Consider the following 21,051-nt stretch of genomic DNA (forward strand, 5'->3'; position numbering starts at 1 on the left):
GGAGATCCGGCACCCATCCCTGCTGCAGACTCCCAGCAGCTGACAGCATCAACCCCAACAGGATCCCAAAAGACACCCGCGTTCTGATCCCAGCTCCTCATTCCGCCCTGTAACCCTCAACAAGCAGCAGCACCACAGTGCAGTACGAGAACCCCCAAACACGTACCAGTACCTGTAAGATGGCAAGTTGTAAGTCCGTTGATCAGGGAATGCGTGGGTTGATAATGCATAGTCCCGCTTATTGAAGTAGAGCACAGTGTGAATTGGGTCTCAGTGCATGTGCCACTTGGGGTTTCATTGCAATACTGAGTGTCTTCACAGATCCCAATGCCTGTTTAACTCTTACATTATATATGTCCTTTGGAGTACTTCAAAGGCTAACCAATTGATTGCAACCGATTTTCCTTTAAAAGTGGTGACCGGGGGGGTGTGGCCAAGATGGGGGAGTGAGCGGTCGCACTGCTCCGGAGCTCCCGCCGATGGCCTTCATGAGCTCCGATATATTGGCCGTACCAGCTACAGTCGGTCCAAAACTTGCGGGGGACTTGACCCCAGGCTTAGAGTCCAGCGTTTGGGGGCGAAAGGAGGCAACCGGAGAGGCATTCTGGCTCCGAGCCGGGAACCGCTCGCAGCGACGGAGACCAGTAGAACGGAGAGGCCGGGGGCCGCGACCGAGGAACGGAGGGCCTGGGACGGTGCTTCTTGCCCTGCTTGAGTGGGCGAGATTGCGGGACGCGGCCGGCGCTGAGAATCCGCGCTGCAGGAGTGCTGAAGGGGGAGGTCCGGTTTCCCCCCAGGGTGAGGGCCTGCAGCTCCACAGGTCACCCGGGCGGGCTGCCATCTTGTGAACGGCCTGGAGTTCTGGAGGTGGCCGGGTGCGGGAGCTGCTCACGCGGAGACGTGCTGCCCCTGGTGTGCTCGAGGACAGAGAGGATCACCAGCAGAGTCTTGGTCCCCTCCGTATTGGTCTGGTGGCGGTGCTTGGTGCCCCCCCGGTGTTGGAGAGATGGGGCAGGGCTGCCATTTTGTGAGGAGACTGCCGGGACTGGCCCGGCGCGAGCTCAAGAGCTAGCCCGCTGTTATAGGCTGCGGTCTCGCAGGTTCCCCACTCAGTTCTTCTCCTCCTGCTCTACCAAGACGGCTGGGGTGGCGATTTTGGTGGCCCAGCGGTTTAAGGGGCATGTACTGCATAAAGGTGCTGAGATTAAGGGGAGGCTACAGACCTACCGCTTCGCCTTAGGTGGTCTAACGTTCGCTGTTGGCTCCCTGTATGCTTCGAATGAAGGCCAGAAGAAGTTCCTACAGACTGCTCTTACTGAAGCCACAGTCACTTCGGACCGTAATATTATCCTAGGGGGCAACTTAAACCTTGTGTTTGACAACCTTTTGGACAGATCCAGTCAACGCACTCACCAAGTAGGTGCACTGTCGGCAGAGGGACTCGGGCGGCTGCATGACTTAGGCCTACACAATCTTTGGCGTAGTTTTCACCCCCTGGAAAGGGAATACTCTTATTACTCCAATGCACACAAGACCTACGCAAGACTTGATCATCTGCTGACTTCGGCCCCAGTACGTGGGTTTACGACCACAGTCGAGATGGGGGTAGCCTCACTTTCGGACCATGCCCCTGTAATCGCCACTCTCACCCTTCCACCCACATCGCGCCCATCCAGGGTATGGCGTCTTAGGGACACTCTCTTACACAGGGCGGCGGTTGTGAAGCACATACAAGGCACCATTACTGACTACCTTTCTCATACTGCAAACCCAGACACGACCCTTGCAGTCCAATGGGCGGCGCTGAAGGCGGTAGTTCGGGGGGAGTTTATTGCCCTCTCGACTGCCGACAATAGGGAACGCCAGCGTAAGCGTGATGAACTTACACAACACGTTCGGGAACTAGAGCAAATGCACCAAAGGACGGGAGCCCCGAGAGTGTGGTGACAGCTTAAGACTATGCACCAATTAACGGCGTTCAACCAAGAAAGAGCAGAGTATGCTGCCTTACGACTGCGACACGTTTACTATACCGGGGGGGACAGGTGCGGGCGCCTGTTGGCAAATAGGTTGCGAGAGGTTCGCCAGCAACAAGGGGTCAAAGAGATTGTCAGGACTGACGGGACTTGTGTATCCGAGGACGCTGAGATAGCAGAAACATTCCACGATTTTTATGCTACTCTTTACGCTGGCCCAGATAGCTCTGCGGGAGTTGCCTTTTTAGACTCGGTTTCCCTGCCCTCTCTGACAACATCCCAGTACGAACACCTAGATAGAAACATCCAAACGGAGGAGGTTATTGCTGCTATTTCTCGCCTTAAGTTGGCGAAAGCCCCAGGGCCAGACGGTTTCTCCGCTATTTTATACAAGACGTTTTGCGCGGTGCTTGCCCCAATCCTCACCCGCCAGTTTAATTCATTTGCTGAACAAGGAGTGATACCGAGGGACCTTTTAGGAGCCTCCATAGCAGTCATCCCTAAACCTGGGAAGGATAGAACTAGATGCGGGGCATATTGCCCGATTTCCCTTCTCAATGTTGACCTTAAATTGTATACAGGGATGCCACTAATATCGCACACAACCTTACTACCTTCCCGTCTCCCCTCACCCCATTGGTCGATAACTCCGACTTCACTCCAGGCGCAGAAGGGGCGGCTTTTGCACATTGGAGGCCTGCTGGTTGCCGGTTTCTGTATCACATGCATGGACCTGAGGGGGTTGTTCCCCGTTTTCCCAATTTAGGCAGGAGTATGGCTTCCCGGAGACTCAACGACTAAGGTATCTGCAGGTGCGGCATTTGGCATTACATCCGCAGGTCCGCGCTAGTGCAGATAGACGCTTATCCTCATACGAAAGATGGCTCATCACCCGCACAACAGACTCCAAACTCATCTCCGACCTCTACAAAATGTTACAGCCCACAAGGGTGTACACTCATAACCAGGGTAGGGAGCGATGGGAGAGAGAACTGGACAGGACCTTCAGTCACAAAGAATGAGGGGAGATATTCTATAGGGCCAGACATTCTGCATACCACATAGGGCTCACGGAGACATTCACCAAAGTTGTGACATATTGGTATTATACCCACGACAGACTACATGCGATGGACCGCAGCCGAGAGGCGACTTGTTGGCGTGGCTGTGGCCAGACTGGCAAACTGGTGCACTTGTTGTAAGAATGAATACACATTCAGTCCTATTGGGTTCAAGTGTTGAATGAAATAGATAAGCACTTCGAGATGGAAATCCCGCGCTTCCCAGCTTATGTGCTACTAGGTCTACCTAATCCACTGACCTACCCTCTAAAATTCCCCAGGGGCAGACAGATGGCTATCACACTCGGCTCAGCGGTTCAAAATATACTTACACATTGGCGTACTCCCACTATACCCTCCTTTGTAGGATGGCTTCACCGATTATGGCACGTGCTCGGGATGGAGAAACTGTCACTTACTATGGCGGGAGAGGGATCCACATATGATGACCTGTGGCAACCATTTCTATCACTCTTGGCCACCGAATTCCGAGAAGTCACATGTCCCCGATATCTTAGGCTACTGCGCCTCACAGACCCTCGGAAGACAGACTGTTAAGCAGGTCACTGAGGGCTTAGCATAGGTGGGGGGAGGAACGGGGGGTTAGCGAGAGACAAGGAGCACTGGACGGGAGGAGGGAGGGGGTACCTGGGAAAAAGGGGTTCCCTTTGTTTTCTTTTCCCTTTGTTTATTCTTATAGTTTTTATTCTATGCACGAACAATGGGCAGATACTGTCTCGAGAGCTGAATTCACGCTCTCAGCTGGCACTGCCCGGCTGTACTGTGTTGATATAGCTTGATTCCGGTCCAGGGAAGACATGGATTGGCAGTTCGGGCTGGACTGTTCCCATGTGGCACAGGGTCAAGACTGATTTGCATATGGCCATGTCTGAACTGGGGTGGCTTGGTGAGAAAAATAACGATGGATTAAACCCAGATCTGTGACTGGGGGTGAATGTTTTGACATTGTACAACATTCCGTCCATCATCTTGTGTGTTTTGAAGGTCACCCGATGTGGGAAGGGTATGACCAGACGTTGGTCCCGTGCTGACTACACCACTGGAGTCAAGCTATCCTGGCTGAAGACGGCTGATAGCCAGAAACTGGTCTTAGGATGCTTGATTCCGGTCCAGGGAAGACATGGCTTGGCAGTTCGGGCTGGACTGTTCCCATGAGGCACAGGGTCAAGACTGATTTGCATATGGCCATGTCTGAACTGGGGTGGCTTGGTGAGCAAAATAATGATGGCTTAAACCCAGATCTGTGACTGGGGGTGAATTTTTTGTCATTGTGCAACATTCCGTCCATCATCTTGTGTGTTTTGCCTTTCTTATGTTGGGCATGAAGGCCGGAGGAGATGGTGGTCTTCAGTGATTGCCTTTTGCTTGATACTGTATGTACAGCACTCGGTTGCTACTTAAGCTAGTCATTTTTAACCCCTCCCCTGCTGATGACAGAACCGCTCCATCATCAGCTGCGGTGGCGCTGTGATGATGACGAAGCGGTTCCGTCATGGCCCACCCGACGCTCCTGTGCGGCGCGAATTCCGCGCCTGCGCTGAGCGTTCTATTGAGCGGGCGGGGCCATGACGGAACAGCTCCGTCATAAGCACAGCGCAACCGACGCTGGTGACGGAGCGGATCCACCACCAGCATGCGCCCGCCGCATATCCGCCCCGCCCCTTAGCACTGCGGCGGAATAGCCGCCGCAGTGAAGGGGTTAAATAACACATTTCTGCACCTTGACCCCGAGACTTCTCCTTAGTCTAATTTCACAAACTTTAGTTTGTCGTTTCTAAAATGAATTTAAAGCCTGAATCTTGGCACTCCAAAAGTGAACGGGTTGATGTTGATTAAACCTTATTTTTTCTATGTTATTGCTTTCCCGATACTGTGTTTTTTTGTCGTCCCAATGCTGTTACTACTATCCTGCCAATTCTGCTGTTAGCGTGTCCTGCTAATTTCATTGTCACTGCTATCCTGCTAACTCTGCTGTCACTGATATTCTGCTCTCACTTCTCTCCTACTGTTACCAATGCTGTCCTCCTCCTACTGCAGTCAGTATTTTAATAAGACTGCTCACACTATTGTCCCAATGCCATTGCTGTAGTTACACTCCTATTATTGCGTTCCTGCTACTGTTTGTTTTCCTCACACTGCTGTTACTACTAATCTGCTAATTTTGCTGTTAGCGTGTCCTGCTAATTTAATTGTCACTGAAGTCCTGCTAACTCTGCTGTCACTGATGTCCTGCTCTCACTGCTCACATTACTGTCATGCTAATTCTGTTGTCACTGCTGTACTGCTCACTCTGTTATCCTACTAACTCTAATGTAGCAGTTATCCTGCTTATATTGTTATTACTGCTGTCCTGGTAACTATGCTGTGACTGCCAGTTATCTCTACTGTTACTGTTTTATTACTTACTTGTGTGCTACTGTTTTCGGCAAATTGTACTGTCACAGCTATTATTCTGCTAACTATGCTGTCACTGCTATAATGCTTATACTGCTGTTACTGCTGTACTCCTTATACTGCAGTTTTAAGCTCTTTTGCTGAATCTGCTGTTACTACAATTTTGCTAACTCTGCTGTCACTGCTATCCTGTTAACTCTATTGGCACTGCTATATTGAGCAGACTGCTGTTACAGTTATTCTGTTAAGTGTACTGTCTCTTTCATCCTACTAAAACTAGTCACTGCTGTCCCTACTGTGCTACTTACACTACTGTTACTGCTATCCTACTAACTTTATTGTCACTGCTTACTACTAACACTGCTATCCGGCTGACTATTGTCACTACATCGTACTAATCTACTGTCGATGCTGTACTAGATACAACTTTGTCACTGCTAGCCTTGTACCTCTACTGTTACTTTTGTACTGCTTATATTTCTGTCACTGCTATCTTGTTAACATTACCATTAATGCTCTTGTACTAACTGCTGTCACTGCTCTCCTGGTAACTCTACTGCCACTGGTCTTTTGCTCCTGCTGACTGTACTAATGGTACTTTACCTGCTGTTTCTATTGTTCTTATGCTCCCATCACTGCTCTCCTGCTTATACTGTCTTGCTTCTCCTCATACTGTTGTTTTTGCTATCCTGCTGATTGTTGATACTCCTGTTACTGCTCTACTGATAACTGCTGATACTCCCGTCAGTGCTATTCTGTAACCTCTGCTGTCAATTTTATTGAGCGCAATCTATCACTGCTATCTTCCTAGCTCTACAGTCACTACTGTGATTACCATGTTACTTCTCATACTACTGACACCAATGTTATGCTATTGCTCTTACTATTTTTTTTACAAATTATACTGTTACTACTAATGTACTAATGCTGCTGTCACAAAACTACTCACGCCCCTATTACTGCTCTCCTGCTGATAATCTGTTCTTCTCCTTTACTACTGTTACTGCTAATCTGTTAACTGCTTATACTGCTGTGAGTGCCTACTGCAGTCTTTGCTATTCCTGGCACTTCTGTTACTGTTGTACTCCTCACACTACTATCACTGCTGTTTTACTAACACTACTATTAATGCTCTCTTGCTAAATGTTATCACTGCTCTCCTGGATAACTTATTAACTGCTGCTTCCCTGGTACTGCACACAGTACTCTACTAATGCTACTAACACTGCTGTCACAAATCTACTCACGCCCCTATTACTGCTCTCCTGCTGCTATTGTGTTCTTCTCCTTTACTACTGTTACTGCTATCCTGTTAACTACTGATACCGCTGTAGCTGTCTATTTCTAATAATGCAGTTACTGCTTACCTAGACCTTCTGTCACAACTCTCACAATAACTCTGCTATTAAAGCTCTACAAATACTACTGCTGTTTCTGCTCTACTAATGCTTTTATTATTGTTCTCCTGTTAGTGCAGTTCTACTCTAATAATGCTGCTCACAATACCGTCCCACTGTTACTTCTGTAATCTTACTCCTATTACTATTCTCCTGATGAAATTGTATTTGTTCTTCTTATATTACTGTTATTGCTACACTGCTCAATCTGCTGACACTGCGATCACACTAACTTTGCTCATACTGCTGTTCTGCTAACACAACTAGCAATGCTCTAATGTTAACTGCTATCACTACTCTATTGCTCCTGCTGTAGCTGCTTTACTACTAAAACTGCTGCATTACTATTCTGCTACTTCTGAAGCCATTGCTAAACTGCTAACTTATTCATCTGATACTTAACACAGCATATTAATATATTTATAATAACAACTACACCACTAAACTTATTAATATGCCGAAACCAATTGGCACTGCCAGTGCTTGTTTGGATTGTCTTTGGTTGGAAAGATTTCTGACCCTTGAAGTCTCCCTAGCCTTTGAGAGTGGCCTGTGTTTTAGAAGCCTCCTTTCTTGTGCAGTCTCCTTATCCATAATGCTTTTCTGTGAATAGGAAGATATAAATCTATCCTTACTTCCATGCATTCTATTTTAACTTCTAGCACGGTCTTAAAAAATGTCTCTTGTCTCTTACAGAGCCCTGCTCAGTAATCAGTTCACTCTTTCGAGGTACACCAAGGATGGACAGCTGGAATACTCCCCTCCCCAAAAAGAGGTAGTGTATATGAAGTGATGGGACAAAATGACCCGCAGGCCCATCCTACCTCTTGCCACCCGGATGGCTAGGGTGTCAGGTCCATCAACAGTGTTCTGTCCCAGTGCACACTACATCCTCCTCTGTGCATATTTTCACTTGATTCTTCCCCCAGATGTAAACCAATTCAGATTTGAAGCACATCCCTACAATACAGTGTATCTTTTAGATAATGTATATTTTTGTTTAAGTTTGCAGACTCTGGTTGAAATGCAATCCCCTTTTTAATAATGCATTTTGTTATTGATCTTACTCTCACTGTCCATGGAAATGCTCGGAAATTGATATTCCATAATTACACCCGTATCTTGCAATAAATTGTGAGAACCAATTAAAGTTCAAATCTCTTTATTAACTTTGGGATTAACGTATACATTCACCTACAACCATCGTCCGGTGAGGACAGTAAAGGTGCAGGAACAAGAACTGGGATGGGTGGGCACTGAGGTATAGAGGGGGTGGGGGTTGAGAGGAGACGAAGAAACAGGGAAAGGGATGGAAGCGTTGGAGTGAGTTGACCAGGAGGTGAATATACGCTCATCGAGTACCAAGAAGAACTGGTGAGCCCTCGAGAGAACCTGGCGCAGAGACCCAACACCGGACAACATGACTGCCCTCAAGCTCGCCACCCGAAAACACCACCAACTCATCCACGCCACCAAGGAAACTGCATTGAAGGAACGACAGGACAACAACGCACACAACAGCAAGGAACTCTTCAACATCGTCAAAGAGCTCTCCAACCCCAACGCCGGAAACAACGACATCACCCCTTCGCAAGACCTCTGCAACTCCCTCGCCTCCTACTTCCAAAACAAGATCGCAGACATGCACAACAGCTTCAGCACTCAACCACGAACGCCACGACCGAACCACCGCCCCCCACCACCACCCTCCGTGCCTGGACTCCGATCAGCACCGAAGACACAGTCCGCACGATGAACTCCATCCACTCCGGATCTCCGACCGACCCCTGCCCTCACCACGTCTTCAACAAGGCCGACGCTGTCATCGCACCCCACCTGCGGGACATCATCAACACCTCCTTTGACACTGCTACCTTCCCGGAGAGCTGGAAGCACGCCAAACTCCGCGCCCTACTCAAGAAGCCATCGGCCGACCCCACCGACCTCAAGAACTACCGCCCCATCTCGCTGCTCCCGTTTCCTGCAAAAGTCATCGAGAAGACCGTCAACAAGCAGCTGGCCGCCTTCCTCGAGACGAACGGATCCCTCGACCCCTCGCAGTCTGGCTTCCGGGCCAACCACAGCACCGAGACCGCCCTGATCGCAGCCACCGATGACATCCGAGCGCTGCTCGACAACGGAGAAACAGCGGCCCTCATCCTCCTCGACCTCTCCGCGGCCTTCGACACTGCCTGCCACCGTACCCTAGTACAACGCCTCAGCAACGTCGGAGTCCAGGAGAAGGCACTGGAGTGGATCATCTCCTTCCTCGCCGGAAGGACACAGAGAGTCCGCCTCCCTCCGTTCAGATCTGAAGCCACCGAAGTCATCTGCGGCGTTCCTCAAGGCTCCTCGCTCAGTCCAACCCTCTTCAACGTCTACATGAGCCCCCTCGCAGACATCGCACGCCAGCACAACCTCAACATCATCTCCTACGCCGACGACACCCAGCTGATCCTCTCCCTTACCAACGACCCCGCCACCGCCAGAGCCAACCTTCACGAAGGGATGAAAGAGGTAGCCAAATGGATGAAGAACAGCCACCTGAAACTGAACTCGGACAAGACGGAAGTCCTCATCCTGGGATCCTCACCCGCCGCTTGGGACGACTCCTGGTGGCCCCCCGCCCTAGGCAGCGCACCCAAACCAACAGACCACGCACGCAACCTGGGCTTCATCCTGGATTCCTCCCTCTCCATGACCAGACAAGTCAACGCCGTCTCCTCGTCGTGCTTCAACATCCTGCGCATGCTACGTAAGATCTTCCGGTGGATCCCCACCGAGACCAGGAAGACGGTCACCTAGGCCCTCGTCACCAGCCGTCTGGACTACGGCAACTCCCTCTACGCCGGAACCACCGTCAAACTCCAGAAGAGACTCCAGCGGATCCAGAACGCCTCAGCACGACTCATCCTGGACATCCCCCGTCGCAGCCACATCTCCGGACACCTGAGAGACCTGCACTGGCTCCCGGTCAACAAGAGAATTACCTTCCGTCTCCTCACCCACGCACACAAAGCCCTACACAACCAAGGCCCAGGATACCTCAACAGCCGCCTCAACTTCTACGCTCCCAAACGCCAGCTGCGATCAACCAGCCACACCCTCGCCGCCGTCCCCCGCATCCGAAGAGCCACCACAGGGGGACGGTCCTTCTCTTACCTCGCCGCCAAGACATGGAACTCCCTCCCCACCCACCTCCGCCTGACCCAGGACCACCTCGCCTTCAGGAAGCAACTCAAGACCTGGCTGTTCGAGCAGTAGCGGACCCCCCTCCCCCAGCGCCTTGAGACCCTCTGGGTGAGTAGTGCGCTATATAAATGCGTTGATTGATTGATTGATTGATTGAGTGCAATTTCGTTGACTGCTTGGACCAGCAATTTTGTGTCCATACCAATATTGCTCCTGGGGTTTCGTTCAGTCAGTCTAAGCACCCTGAGATATATTGGGCATGATAGTTCTCATAGGTTGTGGGTGAGGAGTAGGATTTTAGGGCACCTCACATCCTATCAAAACAGGGCAATGTTCCTTCTACAGAGGCTGTGATGTTCCCCAAGGCCAGTGTATGCCATAGCTTATGTAGCCAGTCTTAGTGCACTGGTATGGTTACCTTCCCCCTGCTCAATAAGAGAACTTGTTGCACCACCCAAAAGGCCAGAGTGATCACCTTTACCCTGTCGGAGTTGAATGGGTATGTCAGTGAGTTGGAGAGCCCTAGCAGAGTGCAGCTGGGAAAGCGGGGGATGTCAGTTATGAAAATGTCACCTATTTTCTTGAGAATCCCTTCCCAGTATTGGTCAAGTTTGGGGCAGTTCCAAAGGAGATGGGTAAGTGTACCTACCCGACTGCCGGTGTGGTAACATGAGCACTACCCTGGCTGGGGGTGGGGAATGGGGGCAGGGAGGGCAGTTGGGGGGTAATACCAATAGTGTGCCATTTTCAGTCTGGATTCTTTTCTGTCAGTACTAATGGAGGAAGTAAGGGCTCTGTGGAGCATATTGGACTATTCCTTAAGCATGAATGTGTGTTCTAATTCACCCTCCCACCGCCTCTGAGCTGGGGATGTGCTATTGTCTATAGGCAAGTTCAGAAGGGTGTAAATGTCTGAGAGTATGTGTTTGTAATTCGCCTTGGTAAATAATTATTTTTCAAATTTATTAAGTGGCCTACTAGTGTGTGCGCGGATTGACAAGTGTGAGAGCCAGTGTTTTATCGCTGCATAATGCCAGAACTCACTGTCAGGAAGGCCATAGTTGCCTTGAAGCTGCAAAAAGTCTAATGCCACCATATGATCTTACAGATCTCAAATTCGTTTGCAGTTGGCTGTTTGCCATACATGATAATCCAGGCACATGTATGCTGAGGTGGAATGCCGGATTCACTATGATGGGAGTGAATAGGGAGATAGAGGAGGACAGTCCCTTTGACACCTTAACCTTATCCCATGGCATCATGGTCGCCACAGTGATGGGAAGATATATACCCTACTGGAAGATGTTTTTAGAGAGCCAGGATACCTTCCAGATATGGATCCCTGCTACAGCCTGATCGATAAAGCACCAATGTTTTACAGTAAGGGCTCTAATCCATTCAACTATTTTTCTAAGTCGAGAGGCTAAATAGAAGTGAGCAAGCTTTGGAACTCCTAGGCCTCCATCAACGACAGATAAATATTCTCATTTTCTGGCCAAGACGGGTCTCTTGCCGTTTCAGATATATGCTACTACCACGTGCTGGAGTTTGCTTATCACACCCTGTCAGATTTCACTGGTGAATGTGAAGGGGCAAGACATGGTGCCTTTGACTCGCATCTGGGTGCTCGGGCCGGCATAGTTACTCAATACCTACATTAAGACTCGCTGCCCAAGTTCTGCCTTCTCCATCACCAGTCAAAGAAATGGCCAGTGCACCCAATCAAATACCTTTTCAGCTTCACTGGACAGACGCAATGTCAGGGTATGCAGCTAGGATGCCTTATTCATTGAGGAGGAGGCTCTTGGTATTATCTTTGCAACTTCTTTCAGGATGAAGCTGGCTTGATCTGGGTCAATTAGTACCTGCATTTTGGAGCTCAAGCAAGCTGCTAGGATACCCGTGAAGAGCCTAGCATCAACATTCAGAAGAGAAATAGGGCAATAGGAGGCACACTGCACAGGATCTTTTCCTGGTTTCTATATAATCCCCCCTCTCTCATAGAGGACGGGAGTGTGCTGGAGTCCCTGATTAAGTTGTAAAGTCGGGCAGGTATAGGGGCGAGTTGCGGCCCAAAGAGCTTGTAAAATCCAGGGGTGAAGTCGTCAGCTCCTGGGGCCTTAAGACAACCAATTAAAGTGATAATTAGTAAGTTTAGTAACAGAATTCTATGACCCGAATTTCTCACCATTGTTGTTGATTTCAGTTAAGGGTAGCCAGGAGTAGCAGCTACAACATACTACTGCTGGTCGTTTGAGACAAGAAGGCAGTGGCAGGGCTCTGAAGAGCAAATTACTTACTGAAGTTTTCCCTTAATGCCCTTTAACAGAAATTAGGCAGCTGCTTGAGGGGCTATGGGTGATAAAATGGAGGGAATCTATGATGCTGTTGGGTTGAACGGGTGAGTGATGTCACTTCTGCTAACCTGTATTTTGGTGAATCGACACCCATGGTTAACTTATGCAATGAATTTGACACTTTTCTACTTTCCGATTCATATCTGATGACACATTTTTTAGCTTGTTAGACCCACAGGTGTACATTCGTATTTACAGATAAAATTACATGCATTCCACTTAATATCTGCATCTTTGAGAATAAGTGACACCTTATTCGTAGCAGTACATCATCCTACATACGTGTTAACATGATAAATATGTCGGGGATGCTAGGTGGTGCGCGACGACGATGGCCGGGCGCTTGTGAGGCTCTTGCCAGTCTGGGAGAAATAATCTTCATAAGTCCCATCCTGCCATGATTAAAAGTCCTGAAAACAAACGGCTACAGGAGATGTTGTGTTGTAGTATTCTTGTAAGGAATGCGGGTGGGTTCTAAGAATAGGAATGTCTATGTGGGGTTCCAGGGTGGGACAGTTGATGGGAGACTGAGCATTTTGTTAAGATCGTTCCTGCCACGTTAAGCAGGGTTGCCAATAAAGTACTTGAGGAAGATATCCAGACTATGACCCATCTTACAATTTTGGCTGACGAGGATTAGGCAACTCTGCGAGAACCCACTGAGTTAAAAGGGAAGGAATAAAGCGTAGCGGCAGGAAGATACAAACGGACGAGGATAATTTGAATTGAAGATGAAAAGACATGTACATAGGTGAGCGGAATAACGGAATGGCAAGTTAATGACTTAAAAAAAAAAGGAAAGAAAGAAAAGTATCGCGTTACCGTTTGAAACAGCAGCGCGTGACAGCTGAGGAGCGCGTGCGGAGACTTAAGCTGCGAGAGGCGCGTGTCGGCTGAGAGGCGCATGAGGAGAATGAAGCTGAGAGGAGCGCGTTGGTGCCCGGCAGCAAGAGGAGCAGCGTCTTGCTGATTGTGACGCGTGAAGTGAGACGCGTGAAGAGCGAATCTGACACTGCGTACAGCGGCTGGGAGAAACCAAGATTGTGACGCATACAGCAATTGTGACGCGTGAGGAAGAAGGAGTGAAGTACACACGCTGATTGGCTAGCGTGTGACGTCATCGCGTCGGCGGCCATTTTGACGAGTTGGGAAGACTCGTATTCGTTTTTAAGAAGGAAACGAATAGAACAGAGCAATATAGTGATTTAAATACTGACAAGTACACTTAGAAGAGTGGAAAGAAAGATAATTAAAAGAAAGGAGAAGGAAGAAGAAGAAAAAAAAAGTGAAGTTTATTAAAAGTGTAAAGAATATAAAATTAAAAAATGTGTGCAGCACAAACATTCACTTTGACACCACCAATACCATTCTTAACAGAGCCAGGTGAACCGAAAATAAGATGGCAGGAGTGGAAAGTATACTTTAAAAATTACATGTTCACCATTAAAAATGAGGAAATGACACCAGAAATAAAAAAAGGAATATTACTGCATTCCTTAGGACCAGAAGGAATTAGACAATATGAACGGATGCAAAAGAAAGATAGAGGCGAAGAAGAAACGGATGTATATGAAAATGCGTTGGATGACTTAGAAAGGTACTATGCACCGACAGTATGTGTAGCAATTGATAGATACAAGTTTTTCAGAAGGAAACAAGAAAAGGATGAAAAAATTGATGATTACTTAGGATTTTTGAAAAGGATGGCAGAGAAATGCAGATTTGGACAGATCGAAGAGGAGCTAATAAGAGATCAAATTATTATGCTTACAAATAATAAGAGGGTGCAAGAAAGATTATGGACCATGGGAGATGGAACACTCAACAAAGTGTTAGCCGTGGTAAGAAAAGCTGAAGTATCAGTCAGGTGTGCAAAAGCAGCCTTGGACGATGAGAAGGGAAAAGAAAAAGAAGAAGAGGTGTGCGTTGTAAGGAAGACGATAAGAGCGAGCAGTGTTGGTGCAGAGAAGAGAGATAAATTTAATGAGAGGAAGTCAGAGCAGAAGTATTTTCAAGGCACAAAGAATGAATACAGAAGAGAAGGCACTACGAATTTGGCGTGTTATAGATGCGGAAGTTATACACATTTGGCGAACAGTCAAGCATGTAGAGCAAAAGATCAGAAATGTACAGTATGTGGATTAATTGGTCACTATGCAAGAGTTTGTTATAGAAAGGAAAAGTCTGCAAGAATAAAATATGTGACAGAGGAAGAAGACGAAAAAAGGAAGCAGAATGAAGAAGACGATTCAGATGATGATGACATTTTTATAATAAGAGACTTTATTTTGGATGTGAAGGGTAATGGTAGGAACAAACCAAAATGTGAAATTGAAGTGGCGGGGGTTAAAGTAATATTAGTGGCTGATTCAGGATCGCCATATACTATTGTCAATTTGGATATGTGGAAGGAAAAGTTTGAGAAAGAAAGTGGCATGGATTTAATGGAAAGTGACATCAATCCGAGAGGATTCACTGGCAAAAGGATACCTATTCTAGGGTGTAGAGATGTTACATTTGTGTTCAAAGGGAGAATAGCAGAGGGAAGGATGTATGTGGCAGAGTATGGACCAAGTGTTTTAGGATGGAAAGATCAAGCGAGCTTAGATATTATACTTAACCCTAATGCGAAAAAGTAAGTTATGGTACTAGAAGAGGATGATGATTTTACAAAAAAAATGAAAGAAGAATACAGTGATGTATTCTCAGGAAAAATTGGTGTGCTTAAGGGGTTCAAGCATGAAATAAAGTTGAAAGAGAATGCTGTTCCTGTAAATTATAAAGTAAGAAATGTTCCATTTACAGTGAGGAATGAATTGGAGAAAGAGTTGGAGAGGTTGGAGACATCGGGAATTATCGAGAGAATAGAGTCGTCTGTATGGATGTCTCAGATTGTGGTAGCAAGGAAATCGAATGGAAAGATTAGACTTTGTGTGGATTTGAGAGGTGTGAACAAAGAGATCTTGGTGGATAAATACCCCTTACCAAAGATTAATGAGTTGTTGGCCAGAACGAAGGGCATGAGATGGTTTTCAACAGTTGATCTATCGTCAGCGTACCATCAGGTTCAATTGCACAAAGAAAGCAGGAAGATAACATCCTTTATTACACCTTTTGGGTGTTTCCAATATGTCAGGATTCCGTTTGGGCTAGCCTCTGCAGCGGCAGTTTTTCAGAGGATTATGAGTGAAGTTTTAAGAGGGATTTCAGGAGTGTTTTTCCAGGACGACATATTGGTGATGGGAGAGAATAGGAAGATTCATGACCTGAGATTGAAGGATGTTTTCAATGTTTTGAGAAATAAGGGGTTGACAGCAGAATATGGAAAGTGTAAATTTGCTAAGCAAAAAGTGGCTTATTTAGGTCATAGTATTGGTGCAGATGGTATCTCTCCAAAGGAGGAATTACTACAGGCAGTGAGTGAGGCTCCAGAGCCTAAGAATAAGGATGAACTCCGTTCGTTTTTAGGGCTGACGGAGTATTATTCGAAATTTGTAAATCATTTTTCAGAGAAGTCCTATGATTTAAGACAGTTGTTGAAACAAAAAAGTAAGTTCGAATGGAATGAGAGGTGTAAGAAAAGTTTTGAGGTCCTTAAAAGAGATATTTGTTGTGCCACACCAATTAAGGGATTTGATCCGGATTTGAGGAGTGTGTTAACAGTGGATGCAAGTGGAAAAGGTTTGGGTGCGGTTTTGACGCAAAATGAAGGTGGGGAGAAAGAAGTTGTAATTGGATTTGCATCAAGAAGTTTGACACCAGCAGAGGAACTGTATTCGGTAATTGAAAGGGAGACCCTTGGTTGTGTGTGGGGCATGGAGCACTTCAGAGTGTATTTATGGGGATATGAGTTTGATGTAAGAACGGACCATAAACCACTAGTGAATTTGTTGACTACAAAAGGAATGGTTAGGGCATCAGCGAGAATTGCAAGACTTTCTATGAGATTGCAGGATTACAATTACAGGATTAAATATGTTCCTGGAAAACAGAATAAAATTGCAGACTGTTTAAGTAGAATGCCTTTACCAATCAAAGAAGTACCTAGAAGTGAATGGGATGATTATCAAATTGCTGTTGTGGAGGAAGACTTCGAGGAATTTATTGCAGAAAAAGAGTGGCTTGAGCATTATGGAAAAGACGAGTTGTTGGAGAAAGTAAGAGAGAGGGTTTTAGAAGGTTGGGGTGGAAGGAAACCAGATGTGGAAGAGGAAAGGAGTTTTTGGGAGGTAAGAAGTGAGTTGAGTGTAGAGTCAGGATCTATTGTCAGAGGAGGAAAGATTGTACCACCTAAAACCCTGAGGAAAAGAATAGTAGATTTATGTCATGAAGGGCATTTTGGGATTGTTAGGACCAAGAAAAGAGTTAAGAACTCATATTGGTGGCCAGGTGTAGATATTGAGGTGGAAAGAGTGGTGAGGGAGTGCAAGGAATGTGCGGATTCGGATAAAAGTTTGACGACGTTGAAACCAACATTGTCACCTGTGAAATGTCCTGAAATGGTTTGGGATTTGATTGCAATTGATTTTGTTGGTCCAGTTCAGAAAAAGTATGAGGGTAGGTTTATTATAGTTTTAATAGACTACTTTAGTAAATGGGTTGAATTGGAAATCGTAAAAAAAGCTGATGCAGAAACTGTAGTCGATTTTCTTAAGGGTTTATTCTTGAGAGAAGGATTGCCGAAAAGAATTATCAGCGATAATGGAACACATTTTACGGCAGTGAAGGTAGAAGATTTTTTAAAAAGGAATGGTATTACACATGCGTTGACATCTGTGTACCATCCCTCTGGTAATGGAGCTGTTGAGCGATTTAATCGCGTCATTAAAGGAACAATACAAATTTCATGCCAGAATAAAAAGGATTGGGAATTTGAGCTAAAACAAATGTTGTGGGGTTATCGTCTCACACCTTCTCTCACCGGTTTGAGTCCATTTGTGATGATGAGGGGTAGAGAACCGATCACAAGAGACAATTCTGGTTGGATGAATAGTACAAAAAAAGTTGAATGGTCACTAGATAAAGTAAAGGAGAATATCATAAAAGCACAACAAGTGTACAAAAGGAATTATGATAAAAAAAAAAGTGACAGGAGTGGAAGAGCTTGCTGTAGGAGATTGGGTAAAAACCAAGAAGTGGGGTAAAGTGGCAAAGGGAGAAAGTGTTTTTTCTAAACCTTGTAAGGTTGTGGAGTGTCTAAAAAATTCGGCCAGACTTAGCGATGGTCGGGTTTGGCATGTGAGTCGAATTGCAAAATGTAAAAATGTTAAAAAAGCAGAGGAGGAGGATGTTGGGGAAACTGCAGCTATGTTTGGGTAATGGTTGTGGGAAGATGAAGTGGAGGATACTATGGAAGATGAGGAGAGAATTGAGGAAGGGAATTGCATAGAAGGTGAAGATTTGGGTGAACAACCTCATACAGATACAATGAGATTGGGAATATTTGGAAGAGTTATTCATACTCCTCACAGACTTAGAGATTATATGTTAGTCTGATTAATTTATCATTTTTTTTCTCCTTCTTTTTGTTGTTGTATATAGTTCCTTTTGTTATTTATTATTGTAAGGGGGAAGATGTGTTGTGTTGTAGTATTCTTGTAAGGAATGTGGGTAGGTTCTAAGAATAGAAATGTCTATATGGGGTTCCAGGGTGGGACAGTTGATGGGAGACTGAGCATTTTGTGAAGATTGTTCCTGCCACGTAAAGCAGGGTTGCCAATAAAGTACTTGAGGAAGATATCCAGACTATGACCCATCTTTACAGGAGAGAACCATCAAGACGACATCGCAGTGCAGTTTCGGAGGCGCTGACAGTTTGCATGACCCTCAGCGACCGCAAGCTTCTCTCACGCTGAGGAAGGGTGACAGAGGCCGGTGTCCCCAAGCGGCAACAAAAACTGCGCAAGCCCGGGGCTGCCCTCATGTGCCTGGGCCTCATCGCAAGCCACGGAGTGAGGGGTATAACATTAGAGCGGAGCGGAGGTGTGGGCGGAGGCCTGTGAGGTCACCCCAGCTGCTCATTAGAGGTGAGCTGAATCAGCAGGCAGGCGCAAAATGCGGGGAGCCTCCAACTGCCAGTAAATAGCCCCAGTGCCACTCCAGTGTGAAAGACCCTGAGCGGGAGTGCTAGAGAAGAGCACAGTGCAGACAGGTAAGACAGCTCGGAGCGGAGGTGCTGTTGGTTCCCTCCTGGTGCGAGCGGGCGGTAGCGGAGGGGCACGGGCGTGAAGACAGAAAGCATCATTGTGGGTCCTACGCTGACCCATGCGACCGTTGTGTCTGCAAAACCGGGGGAGGGGGGGGCCTTCCGCCATCTTGTGCTTTGCTGCGGGCACAGCTGATCCTAATTGAGGAAGCTTGAGAAATCCTGACGAATACTACCTGTATGTTGCTTGTTAGCAGCTCCTCAATGGTGAATCTCAGCTGCAAACCTGATGTCTAGATGCAGATGCTGAGCCCATCCTGCAAACAGACATAGCCGCCATTTTGAAACTCCAGGCTTAGAGGAACTCGCTGCCCGTGATTGCCCCTGCTGCTGAAGTGGTATTTCCCTTGGTAACCTTAGGAGCCAGCGAGCATTATGTGAGACATACAGAACGCTGCTACCCTGGGATACCTTGGTAGGGTCCGCTTGTGATTTACATACTGACTGTGAAACCGCCATACCACTCGCCCGCGGTTAGAGGCACACAATTGACTGCAGCCCCCTCTGAGAAGATGCAAGACACAATGGGGCGGACGGACACAAAACAAATTAAAATCCCGTTCGAGGCACGGAGGCCGCCCTGGAATGGCGCACCTGAACAAATGGACACGGACACGGAGACGGCCGAGCATCAAGAGGAAGACTGGAAGGCCCTGCTCCTAAGTATGAAGCAGAGCCTGACGTCCATTGATACTAAAAAGGACAGGATGAACTCCAGGCTAGGCTCGGTGGTGCACAAATTGGAACAACATGATGAGAGACTGAAAGAGGCGGAGACTAGAATTTCAGACCTGGAGGATGGAGCTAACGCCGCCAAGGACCGTGTCTCTCAAATGGACAAGCTTCTGAAAATAATAGCCCTACCGCTGCATCCTCGAGTGCTTGGAGGCGCTGGGAGACTTCTTTTGCCGAGTTTGGGCTGACGGGGAAAACGGCTGGGGTTGTGTGTTAAGACCCGTCGTGTGTGGAGACATCTGCGGGTTATCTGCCGACCTCCACGAACCCCCTTCTACCACTCGTGGACTTCGAGTCCCAGAATGCTCTGGGGCTGCCCATACCTGGGCCGGGGCTTGTGACCGCCCCCAACACCTGCGGTCATTAAATCCTTGCTGCACCCGCTGCCACAGGTGCAGCTGCGTCCTCGAGTGCTTGGAGGCGCTGGGAGACTTCTTTTGCCGAGTTTGGGCTGACGGGGAAAACGGCTGGGGTCGTGTGTTAAGACCCGTCGTGTGTGGAGACATCTGCGGGTTGTCCTGCGACCTCCAAGAACCCCCTTCTACCACTACTGTACTTCGAGTCCCAGAAGGCTCTGGGGCTGCCCACACCTTGGCCGGGGCTTGTGACCGCCCCCAACACAAGGCTATAACTTGACCTGGCCACTCCACTGCGTGGGAGCGTCCCGGGAGAAGCCCGGGACAAGGGCGGGACCATCCAAGGCCGTCACAGGCCGGAGGTGGCCGGGCTGGGCCACCCCCCTAACTTGCAAGGCAAGAGTGGTGTGAAGGACTTGGATTCAACTAACACCATTCTGTTTATGTAATACCTAGACGGCCCTTCATGTAGTGGGATTTTCTTTATAGCAGATTTGTAAATAACAGTAAGATACTAGCTTCCAACAAGGCCATGTTGGTAGGGAATGGGAGAAAAGCCTCACAAATTTAAATAGGAGGTAGTGTGGTAGGGACATTGGATAACTTCATCACTCGAGCATCAGTGGTACTGGAGCGAGAGATCGTGCTTGCGGAAAAACGACTATCTTTGGACCCTTCGGGCTCCAAACGATCGTCGTTGGGCAATATCCAAAATGCTATTTCACCTGTAAAACTTATTTCGGCTAGAAGCAGTGGGATTAGCTCGCAAAGCCCAAGTTTAGGTCAGGGTAGCTATAGTACTCTCTCCTCCTCAGTTACTTCCCTAGATAGTTCAGTATCTCCCGAAGTTACCTCACCCAATGCTGACAATTCGGTGTGGTTGGATGTGCCGAGAAATGTTCAGGTATTAGAAAACCCCAAGACGCAAGTAGGGAAAAGGAAGAGGGCTGGAGAGAACCAAGCAGGGAGCAAGCCAAAAATTCCAAGAATGTTCATTAAACCGCCAAAAGCACCCCTTAGGATTAGCAAACCACCAGTCATTAGTCCCATGGCCCAACAAACTGTGCAATCAACAAACTTAGTGAGTGGGGATCAAAATGGGATAGTACGGGACATACAATATGCCAATGATCCAGGGTGTCTCCTTACCCAGAAGGAACAGTTGTTAAAGTCACTCGTTCTACCCTTGATAGAAAGGATGAGGGTTATAAACCAAAACCTGGAGAAAATTCAGCGGGATACCGCAGAGAATACTTTGTCACTAAAAAAGCTTTGTGACAGTGCCGGGAAGGGGCAGGTAATGAATGTGCGGACCAAGTTCAACGGGGTTTCACCGGCACCCCCTGTCCAGGCAGCA

At 47.5% G+C, this 21,051-nt stretch overlaps 1 protein-coding gene across 1 annotated transcript in view; it reads left to right on the plus strand.

Moving 5' to 3' along the window:
* Positions 1 to 21,051, plus strand: part of LOC147712256 (disintegrin and metalloproteinase domain-containing protein 9-like) — a 1,115,055-nt gene that overhangs the window by 155,462 nt on the left and 938,542 nt on the right. The window contains exon 4 of the mRNA XM_086922984.1: positions 7,546 to 7,624. Coding sequence (XP_086779110.1) covers positions 7,546 to 7,624 — 79 coding nt within the window. The remainder of the gene's footprint in view (positions 1 to 7,545; positions 7,625 to 21,051) is intronic.

The sequence above is a fragment of the Lissotriton vulgaris genome, chromosome 5 (assembly GCF_964263255.1).
Source record: "Lissotriton vulgaris chromosome 5, aLisVul1.2, whole genome shotgun sequence".
Lineage (NCBI taxonomy): Eukaryota > Metazoa > Chordata > Amphibia > Caudata > Salamandridae > Lissotriton > Lissotriton vulgaris.